This window comes from Monopterus albus, unplaced genomic scaffold (assembly GCF_001952655.1).
Source record: "Monopterus albus unplaced genomic scaffold, M_albus_1.0 scaffold267.1, whole genome shotgun sequence".
In the NCBI taxonomy this organism is placed as follows: Eukaryota; Metazoa; Chordata; class Actinopteri; order Synbranchiformes; family Synbranchidae; genus Monopterus; species Monopterus albus.
In genome coordinates, this window is record NW_018128147.1 from 1,234,063 (window position 1) to 1,246,021 (window position 11,959).

Sequence of the window (11,959 nt, forward strand, 5' to 3'; positions counted from 1 at the left end):
CATCTGCCTGCGTGCAGTTTGGAGGTGCAAGATACCTGAGCGTGTAATGTTAATTTTACCTGTGATCCTTTGAATAAATCAGCACTGTTTTGAAGTTACTTGGACTGTCTCGTCTCTCAGTGTTAGCAATGGTAACAAGAACCATATCCTGCACGACGAAGCTGCTTGAGTCTTGCTGTAAACCAGGGCTTGTTGTTGTATGTGCAGAAGGTCTTTTTGGGCACACACATCCTCACAAAAACTGCTATAGGATGTCAGTGTCAGTGAGTTCATCCAGGTCTGTAGCTGCAGTCTCAAATACACTCCAGTCTGTGCAGTCAAAGCAGGGCTGTAGCTCTGACTTAGCCTCCTCAGTCCAGCTCTTCACTGTTTTGACTACAGGCTTCGTAGCTTTAAGTTTCTGCTTGTAGGTTAGAATAAGATGGACCATGCAGTGATCAGAGAGTCCCAGGGCAGTGCGGGGGACAGAGTGATAGGTGTCTTTTTATTGTTGTGTAGCAGTGATCCAGTGTGACTTTGTCCCTGGTGGGACAGGTGACGTGCTGTCTGTATTTGGGCAGTTCGTGGGTGAGATTGGTCTGTTAAAATCCCCTAGAACAATGAGTGGAGAGCACAGCACACCTGTTTGCCTGCATCTCCGATCTGTCAGAGTCACCAGGCCAGAGCCCTCACACCTCCATCAAAGTGGGGACGATTTTTCACACCCCTGTAACCCAGCCATGCTCTGCGGAGACCCCCTGGACTCCAGCTGAAGCCTGAGCCATTTGGCAGGAATTGAAAGCCCAGATGGCCACGCCCCTCTCTATTCCTTCTGGGCTGCCAACGCCGCCTCTGATCTTGTTTCTGTCCCTGAGCAGGTCAGGGATTCTGCCAGGTCCTGTCAGGCACCGAGTCATCCTCCCACTGGTTTTGTCTTTTGGGTTTTCTTTTTTTTCCTTCTTGTGTTATCGTTTGTGTCTGACCAGTGCGTTTTTAATATATTAAAGAGACTGTTTTACTTATCCTCATCTGGCTCTATAATTGAGTTCACCCGGTGACATCATCGGCAGCTTTACGTGCTGATCCTGACGCTCAGAGAAACCTAAAATACATACATTTTTCTCACGACACACTGAAGAACCTAAGATAAAGCTAACTAATGCCATGACCTGAAAGCAAACCAAATCATTGTGTAACTTCATGAGATATCCTTTCCAAATAAGGATATATTTAGTAGACTGTTGACTGCTGCACATGCTGCTCCCATGCAGCATACATTTTCTATTATATTCTTTTATTGTATTGCTGCATTTGTTGCTGCCTTAAAGTGTCCTAAATTTTGTGTTACATGCATAATTGCACAACGACTCTGCTTACTATATTGCTGCATCTCGGCTGCTTAAAGTGCCTTAGATTTTGTGTTATTTATTTATCTACTTTATATTTAATTTGTATTTTGTGGCATTCATGTGGACGGCAAAGTAGAAATTTCATTGAACAGGGAAACACGTCTCCTAACTGTGTATATGACAAAATAAACACTTTGAACTTGAACTTGAACTACCATGTGAATACTGTACATGCATTTATGCTGACATGCAGTTGCATGTACATGGGGACAGTTTTACCTGCTTTCCATGTCCAGACAGCGTCGATTGGCCATGAGAATCTCCTCCTCTTCCTTCTGGATTCGAGCCTCCACTGATGTGTCATAGCTGCTGCTGGGAGAGTGACTTATTATTCCTGCACATGTATCTCTGCAAAACAAAACAGTCTGCATTAGACTACAACACTGTTCAAAACTAGCTCATCCATGAATGTCATCTCACCCTGGGTGAGTCGCTACATCGCTTACAGCTCACAGATATCCAATCTTTTTTCTACTTTAGTGACCTGGTTAACTTTGTTCTGTCAGGTAAGTTACATTTTATTTAAATTTATTAGGCTAATATAAATAACATATACATGATAAATGCTGGGCAGCACGGTGGCACAGTGGTTAGCGCCGTTGCCTCACAGCACGAAGGTTCCGGGTTCGGGCTCCGCCCGGGACCTTTCTGTGTGGAGTTTGCATGTTCTCCCCGTGCTTGCGTGGGTTCTCTCCGGGTACTCCGGCTTCCTCCCACAGTCCAAAGACATGCAGCTTAGGTTGATTGGTGTCTCTAAAATTGCCCATAGGAGTGCATGTGCGTGTGTCTGGTTGTTCGTCTATGTGTTAGCCCTGCGATGGATTGGCGAACTGTCCAGGGCGTACCCCGCCTTCGCCCGATGGCTGGCCGGAATTGGCCCGTGACCCCGTTCAGGGACAAGCGGTAGAAAATGAATGAATGATAAATGCTGGTCTAATGACTACCATCACACACACCACAGCCAATTGCATTTCTATATTTCTTCCTATAAATGAAAATAAAGAATGGTTAAATTTAGGGACTTTGGGGGATATTTACTAAACATGTTGTGACACTGCAACCTTTTACTTTAGCAGCATATTTACCAACACTTATAATGCAAGTAATGTTGGAGAAGTGTTTATTTGAATACATGGATTATGGGGACCTGATTGAGAGGGAGTGTAGAACAAAGTGCAAGTGTGTGGTGACTGAAGTTCAAATATGGTTGAAGAATTCAACCATATTGAACTGAGAGTATTTGTATATATTTCCATTCTCTCCTCCCTTTTTGTGCCCCTGAACACCTTAAAATACATATTGTATGAGACCAAATCTGCGCATTCCACTGTTTCTACTTTTCTTCTGATTCTCTGGTACAAAGCCCTATTGTAACTCTTTAAACAGCCCATGGCGCTTTTCCTTGTTTTCTGACTTATCTACAATGTGACAACAGTGAATTATCATCTTAGACGTAACATAAAACTCAAAAAATGAGGTGTAGGTATGTTCTAGTACTTCTATTGAGAAGCAACTCAGTTTATACACGTCTCATAAACTCTCGCTCGCGAGACTTTTTTTTTTACCAAAATAAAGTATTATGTGATAATTTAAGGATTTCTCTGAATGGCCATAAAATCCAGGCCATTTGCACATTTGTTTGAGCTTGCCTGACCTCCACCATATTGGTAAAATGCTACATTTCCTTGAGTCTTATGCGTATTTTTAATATAGCCTATGTATAAAAAAAAAAAAAAAAAAAAAGAAAAAAAAAAAGACATCCACCAGTGCCATTGTAAAAGTGAAATTTTTCGACTGCGCCTGGTTTTGTGAATATATTTTCCCTCCTGCTGCTGCACTGTGACCAGAGGATGTGGAGAAAAATATAGGGCTGGAGGTTACCGCATGTCTGGGAATGTTCCTGTACAGGGACTCGCTGTATTACCTGACTGGGTCTAACCTACCGCCAGCTGGCCAGTGAAGTCCCCACAGCAGTGAATGATCATCTCATCAACACTGGAATCCCCGCGGAGCACAATATTTGTTTGTTGTGACTGCTTGAGCCCAGTGTGTCTGCTGCATGTGATTTGATGCTGGTTAACTAGCAGATTAATGACCCATGATGTTATTGTCTGTGCTACGCTTCCTGTTGGAATTAATTTCACTACTTTGGGACTGTATGTGGTCATGTGGGGGAAGACACAGTGACCACCGGTTGGATTTACCGTCCTTGGAGCTACTTGAAAGGGAGTGATGTTTTCACTACTCGGTGGGACTTAACGGCAAGTTTAAAAAAATAAAACATGTTGCACATCTGTTAATGCCTTGTTTCTGTAACATAAGAGAGAATTGTTGTAAGGCTGGAGAAGTTACTATGTCTGCATTATGCCAGTTAAAATATGGGGTTTCTCAATTACTCACTTTGTTTAGAGTGTTACACATCTCTTTTCATCAGTATATATACTGTTGTTTAACTATCATTGGAGGAGAAATTCAAATTAATTAATGCCGTTACGGCTTGTTGTGCTGTCCGCTTGTGACACAGCACAAGTAGGAGGACCTATGCGTGTTCACAAACTAGCCTCTTGTTTTAAGGAACAGGCTTTTTGGCTCTGTGATTCTGAAATAATTACAGACTATTTGGAGTTATGATGGGAGCCAAGGTAATCTAAAGGTACCCAAGATTTAACATTAAATGGCTGGAAACAAGCAAAAGGAGCAGCCGCGGGGACTTTAATAAATATGAACATGCAATTTCACTGTTCAGTGCCAAAAAATGAGCAGCAAAGAATATCCCCCATTTTGTCTTGAGTTAATAGCTGTCTCAGCTGGGGTGGTTGCTAATCCATTCCATTGCTCAAGATTGAAATTGATTCTGAAAAAAGTGGTGGCACACAAAATTCAAACTCCAGACTGCAAAGGTTAAGACTATCTAAGATTTCTGTAACCAGAACATCAAGAACCAAAAAATAATCAGTTATAATGGTTTTTAACATTATATGACCAAGCCTCCCACTGGGGACAAATCCCAGCCAATCCAATCCCAGTTGACACTGGGTGAGAGGCGGGGCCCACCACAGGTCGCCAGTCTGTCACAGGGCTGACATATAGACAAACAACCACACACACTCACATTTACTCCTACGGGCAATTTAGAGTCACCAATCAACCTAAGCTGCATGTCTTTGGACAGTGGGAGGAAGCAGAAGCACCTGGAGAGAACCCACGCAGGCACAGGGAGAACATACAAACTCCACACAAAAAGGCTTTCCTTCAGTTTGCTGTTCATATGGGAGCATGGGGGCTTCATTAGAACCCCACTGTAGTGCCACATCAAAGGGAAATTGAACTATCCCAAAGGAGGGGTATACCACACAATAAAATTAGATAAAGCAAAAACTCTCAGAGTACCTATAATATGAACAGAAAGAGAACTCAGTCCTCTTTTGAATGTACTCACAATGTGAATACAAATGAACTGAATTTGGTTAATTTAAAAAGGACTATATGTGAAAACACCCTTGATCATTAGCATAATGAACTCCACTACAATTGGCTAAAATAAGGCCATCTGTTCCATTTTGTTTGTGGGAAAGTTTCTTTAACAAAAATGTCATATAAAGAAAAACTTCACCAAAGTCAGTAATGTATCAGATGACCCATAACTAGAGATTTCCCAATCCAATCATAAGCATCGCATCAGCACCAATCTAGGCACTTTTCACAGGACAGCATAGAGCTAAGCCACTTCCAATTCATATGTAGAACTACAGTCCTGTATTTGAATGGACACAGTCGTATCACGCAATGGATAGGGGCGGCTGTGGCTCAGGAGGTAGAGCGGGTTGTTACCTAACTGGAGGATTAGCGGTTCAATTCCCAGCTTGTCCAGTCAGTGTCCTTGAGCAAGACACTGAACCCCCAGTTGCTCCCAGTGATGCCACCGGTGTGTGAATGTGGGAGTGCGAATGGGTGAATTGCCAAATAATGTGAAAGCAGTTTGAGTGTGCTGTAAAAGTGTAGAAAGGCACTATACAAAGTATAAGACCAATTACATAAGCTGTTACATTAATCACTCCAGCTGACACATCACCGGCCTTTGCAACGTGAAGCCTATTTTTAGCTTCAAGTCTATTTTTTCAGAGCTTTGTGTGTAAAACACTCAGAGGAATCCACCAAAACAATGAAAGCTCACTAGTTCCAACCAGAACTCCACCAAAATAGAGAAATACAACAAGCAATAATAGTTACAACATGCTATCTATCATATGTTAAATCAATCCTACTGAACATGGCAGTTATTTAAAGTGTATGTCACTTTAATTTGCTGCATTTTACCATGAGTTGGATACATATACATGCAAGTGTAGCCAGTAATTCCCTCACTGGCTAATATTTGTCAGGGTTTTGGAACATAGTTTTTCCTTTTCCAAAGTGTTTCTGTAGGCTGCTCTGTGGTTTTTGTAGCTTCCTATGCATGATTGAGCATGTGCCTTTGTATAGCCATGAGCACGAGCCTCCTGCGATGTGCATGCAGAATTTTACCCACTGCACAAGCTATGCTTTCATTGTAGACATGTTAAGTTTCATGCTTTTGTCCATTGGTGCTACGACAGCCACCACTTTTCAATGATGCAACATTATTAAATTGTCAAACAGGGAGATCTAAACTGGACTGGGTACACAAGCGGTTTTCACATACAGATACAAAGTGGAAGTTAGTATCTGTAAAGTTTTGGAACTGTGTGTTTTGACTGTGTGTTGCCTAGCTCCCAGTTATTCTTTTATTCATAGCAATAATTTGAGCCAATAAACTTAATATTTTGGACCCAGCACCTGATTCAGCATTTGGATCAAGAAGCACCTGAAAAAAAGTTTAAGAAAAGATTAAGTTCAATCTGTCAGATATTTAATGAAAATTTATTGTATGTATCGGATCATAATCAGTATCAGCAGATACTAAAGTATCGGTATCAGGGCAATAAAACTGGACTGGGACACCCCTATCCATAACGATTAGAAAACCAAGATAAGCTATAAAAATTAGGCAATGTGCATAGTACATGTCTACATGAGGTGTCATCAGGCCAGTGCTGTACTGTCACAGAAATAAATAGGAATGGTTAAAGCTACATGAAGTTAGATGTTAATACCGTTCTAGAATGAAGCAGTCCAGGACTGAGGCTTTGTCCAAAATCACTCACTACTCACTGTGTAGGGCACTATGTAGTGCTGAGGTTATGTTAAACAAATATTTCCATCATTGACAGAATTTTTTTGGCCACCAACTGTGCCACCATTGCTACCTTGAAACCATATCTGGGCCAAATCAGTCTGCTCTGTGGGTATGGTTAGGGAATTTAGGGACGATGGGCTAAAAATTGTAGATAAGATCTGTGTTAATTCTTTACACTAGAAATTAGCAAGCATTAAATAATCATGATGAAAACATACAATCAACATACACTGACTGCTGTGGGCATGACTGAATGATGTAAACTTTATTTTTTACAGTTGCATTTATAGCAAAACTTCAGATGTGGTGATGAAGGCTTCAAGAGACTGGAAATTCTCATGAATAGCTGTTAGCCTGAATGTCCACAGCAATTTACTGAGGAAAAGCCCACCTTTCATGCAGTGCCCTGTTTTATAAAAAACTACAATTGAGCAGCTCTACAGCTGTGACTGATGATGCAAAGCTGATGACTAATGATGCAAAGTGATGATGATTATACACAAGTGAATAAGAGTGAATTCAGGCAGCTTTTTCAGACACTATTTTTGTCTTGTAGGTCAATTTCGGCCTCTTATTTAAACTCCATATTTATTCAGGTGAATCCACCAAATTTCTTAAGTCAAACAAGGGTTTTCCCCCTGTGAAGAAAGGCAGTATATTACTGTAAATTGGTGTCACCTACAACTGCTTCTTGCATGAGGCCCAATGTCATGCAAAATGAAATGTCATTAACTCTAATGTAGAAGTACCTCTGAGTAGCAACAGAGGCAGCCGCATCCAGGGCAAACTGCCTCATCACACTCTCCTCCAGATACTTCTGCTCCCACTTGGTCATGTCAGCTTCCAGAGCCAGGATCCGCTCCTCCTTCTCCCTTAGGTGTTCCATTAGTGCGGTGGCATTGTACTCAGATGGGACTGCAGCACTGCTTTGAGAGCTTCCCTGACGCTGAAGGGATGAAGAAGACATGAAGAGGGGAGCTGAAAAAATTTAGAAAAAATCAACTGGACTAGATTTCTAGGTCGAAGTTTTTTCAGCTTACTATGACCTGGATGACTGAGAATCTGCACAGACATGAAGAGGGGAGATGAAAAGAATTGTTGGTGTTTGATTTTCAGACATATTATTGCTAACAAACTGTTGGCTCGTGAAATTTTAATTTCATTCTTTTGATTTGGATTCTGTTTTGTTGACATTTGAGTTAGCAATAAGCCTAATAAAGGATCAGAAGATAATTGCAAGATGTTACTAACATCTGTATGCTGTAAAACAAAAATACATTAACTGAGTAACTGTATGGTATTTTGATTTTTTTTGTTAAGGTTGATCACTGAGAGAGAACTGGAAGGACTTTCAGGGAATGGAAGGCAAACTGACCACCACTGGTGCTGGCTGATGAACAATTGAACATCTTCTACTGCTTTTTTCACTAGTGTGAAACAAATCAAGTTTATGATGGTTTATACTGCCTCTGGGAAGTAGCTGTACGCTTACATTGACAGAGGCTTTAACCTTCTCCTGCCTACTTGGGTTTGAAAGTTTAAGCTTGCTGAAAACATTCAGTAATACAAACCTGCAGGCATATGTACAGATAGACCCTGGGTGGTCCACATGCACCTGCCCTTTGCTCTCTCACTTAATATGTGCAATCACAATTAAATCAACTCCATCTCAACTATTATTACACAAAAATGAGTTAGTATTAAAGCCATATGAGCTGTTGCTCATAGGCATGTTTAAATTAAGGAAATGTGCAAATATGTGATTCCTGCACTCTTTATATGTCTGCTCATACTGACTGTCACAAAAACTTTAAGTTAAGGCCTAATAGATGATCTATTCTTACTCCTGTCCAACAAAATCTGGCAGATGTAGGCAAATCAGCTGATTTTTGACACAACACAGGGACAATGCTGCTTGTGGAGAAGGGAGGGAACTATTCCAGGGATTTGGATGCATCAAGTTCTCCACTTCGATTCCAGGTAAAATGTGACAAAAAACACAGGGGGCCACTAAATGAACAGAGCTACATAGTTGAGATCAATGAAAACTATTTTTGACTTCAGTGAACACATTCAAGTTTATTAACAGATTATTTCCTCTCTTTTTTTCTTGGTTTGGTATTTGAATCAAGAGAGCTTGGAACAAATTTAAGTTTGAGTCATGACATTTATTTTTATGTTGTCTGTTTCACCAACTGTTAACTCTCTTAACTAGTTATTAGCCAACAGAGAGTGAGATTACAATATAAACTAGAGAAATGCATTTCCTGTCGAAAATGCTTGTGGAAAGCTGAAAGATTGTCCTGAAAATGCCTGAAATCAATTGCTGAAACAGGTGAAAGATGAGAAGAAATGGCTGAAGTTCTTTGTTGAAACAGTTGAGAAGAAATGGCTGAAGTTCTTTGTTGAATAATCTGAAGGATGAGATGCAATAAAGTAGGAATGGCCTTGAAGTGTCAGGTTTGCCCGGCTGCACCTTCCTCTCTTGCTTTTCTCACTCTAGTTTTGCTTCCTCACCCTGATTACACAATCTGGCACACCTGCCCCACTTCCCCTGATTATCACCAGCTGCACCTTATTAGTCTCCTCCCTATTTATACCCTGCTCACCGTTCACTCCCTTGCCAGTTCAATCCCTATTTTCAGGCCCTGTTGTGCATTGTTTTTCTCCAGTTTACCAGTTAGGTTTCTCTTAGTCTTCATGTTTTACCCATAGCTTCTGTCTACCCTGGGTCTCTTCATCTCCAAACAATTCATTTCACTCGTCCATTCTCCTGCTGTTCTTTTTTTCTTTTGCTACGGACCTCTCCTCTGGACCCTGGAACTACTCAGCCCTGCCACCATACATGTCGATGCACAGTCTCCATTAACTGTCTATGCATGCTCCTGTCTCCTCAGCCATCATCACTTCAACCACGACCAGTTCAGGAGTGACCCCAGCGTCCGCAGCCCGGTCTGTAACCATCCATCTAACCATTGACTGTTTTCCTCTGCCACAGATCGACACCCAGTTACTCCTTCTCATTCAGCACCTATCTGTTTACTTCACTGTATTTTGCACTGTAAATAAATCTGTCACTACTTGTACCGAAACTAGCTACCTGGGTCCATCTTTTTTTCTGCTCGCTCATTCCCGTGTCCGAGCAACCTTAACATGAAGAGCTGAACATTTTGATACCTGAATGGCTTTTCTAGCTGAAGGTATACTGAACTTATTAAGGTGTGAAAATAGTCCAATAGGACTGTTAGAAGTCAACCCAATTCTTTTGTTGGAAGCATGAGAAGTGAAGACAGGAGAGGACTGTTTAAGATCAACAAAGTTTACTGAAAGTCTGATCACAGGTAGGTCTTACAGCGCTGGATTCAAAGACAGAGCTCCCGCAGGAAAACCGGCTTCTGAATCCTGAATTAAGTTTTTACAACACATTTATCTTCTTAGGCTGCTCCGCCCTGGACAGGGGTGCAACCTTCAATAGTTAGTGATCCTATTGGTCATTTGGTGTGAGTAGGTCAAACCCTGCCTGTGCTTGCTTGCTGATATGTGATCTAGACCAGGTGTGTGTCTGTGTGTGCCTCTCTGGTACCCCGATCTTGATCTTGAGGTGCACTGATCAATGGGTGGCCTGAGTTGCAAATTTTCAAAATAAAGATAAATATTTCAAAGGTAAGAGGATTTAGAAAAATTCTGAAGAGAAGCATGAATGTACTTGGAGAGATGAACATTTTGATACCTGAAATAGCTGAAGGTATGCTGAGTGTAGAATTTCCCCATGCATTTGAATGGGGCACGATTTTCATAATAAGGCTTAATATTATAAAAGTATGAAGTTTAGAAAATTTCTGAATAGAAGCATGAATGTGCTTGAAGAGCTGAACATTTTGATATCTGAAATTACGCTGAAGTAGAATTTTCCCATTCATTTGAATGGGGCAAGATTGTCAAAATAAAGCTAAATATTTCAAAAGTATGAAGTTTACAAATGACGGCCCTTGATCAGCTGAAAATTTTGATACCTGAATGGCTTTGCTAGCTGAAAGTATGCTGAACGTATTAAAGATTGTGAAAATAGTCCAATAGGACCCCACAAAGGAGGTAAAACAAGTAGGTGTGAACGTGGGGGGCGGGGAGAGGAGAGAGGGAGAGGGGGAAGGGGAGAGAGACAGAGGAGTTATGTAAGGGCATGTCCCAATTGCGCTGCATTTTATGAACCACCAGATGGCACTCCAAGACTGTGTCATTGACTCAGCACTTTGAGCTCCCATTGGCATATAAAGTGCCAAAGAAAGGGTGGAAGATCCCAGAATATGGGATGCTTTAAAGCATCCACACAATAAGCAGTATTAACAGAAACACTGACAGCAACAAACAGTGCAAATAATGCAGAATAAGCAGTATAAAGAGACAGTAAACAATGCAGACAACAAACATCTCCATTGATTTGAGCGTGTTCAGCTCCAGGTTGTTGCGGCTACACCACAGGACCAGCTGCTCAACCTTCCGTCTATAGGCTGACTCGTCACCGTCTCGGATGAGACCAGTGACCGTTGTATCATCAGCAATCTTTAGAAGCTTGACAGACGGGTCCTTCGAGATGCAGTCGTTGGTGTTATTAGATATTAGTAATTGTTAGACCCTAATGTGTTAGTAATGCAATTTATTAAGATTCAATGTCTGCTCTAGTCTGTTTTGTTTCAAGGTTAGCAGACAGAATGTTGATTCTGAAAAGTGAACCATGGCACCAATTGTTTTCTTGTATTAAATCTAATGTTAGAATATTATGTCTGAATAAATGAATGAATGCCTACGCACAACGTGACAACATACACACACATTGAGATTCTTCATTTTGTTATGACCAGGTAGAAATGCAGCTGGAGCTCTAGATAAGAGATGGAGTCTGTGGACTGAGTTCATCTGGGGTTTTGTAATCTTTCTGTGTAAGTGGTTAGCCGAAACTTATAAATGTATTAGGCTTGGTGTGACCAGGGACTCCTTTTTCCAGCAGCAGTGTGTGTGTTTCTGGAGGAGGGAGCAACCCAGGTCATGTTTGTAATTTTTACTTGTGGTTTAAAATAAATCAGCACTAAATGAAGAAAGACGGACTCCTTCATTATTCAGAGCTGTCCAATTAAAAAACTGGGGTATTACAGTGTAGAGTGAAAACAGCAGAGGGGAGAGCACACATCCCTGGGGAGAACCTGTGCTTATTGTCCAGGTGCCAGATGTGGTTTTCCCCAGCCTCACCTGCTGCTCCCTGTCTGTCAGAAAGCTAGTAATCCACTGACAAGTGGGGGCAGGCACAGTGAGCTGGGTCAGTTTGGAGTGGAGGATGTCCGGGATGATGGTGTTGAATGCC

At 41.4% G+C, this 11,959-nt stretch overlaps 1 protein-coding gene across 1 annotated transcript in view; it reads right to left on the minus strand.

Annotated features, from left to right (window-relative positions):
- Positions 1–11,959, minus strand: part of amot (angiomotin) — a 125,969-nt gene that overhangs the window by 25,281 nt on the left and 88,729 nt on the right. The window contains exons 9-10 of the mRNA XM_020621735.1: positions 7,353–7,549; positions 1,608–1,736 (exon numbers count right to left, since the gene is read on the minus strand). Of these exons, the coding sequence (XP_020477391.1) occupies positions 1,608–1,736; positions 7,353–7,549 (326 nt within the window). The remainder of the gene's footprint in view (positions 1–1,607; positions 1,737–7,352; positions 7,550–11,959) is intronic.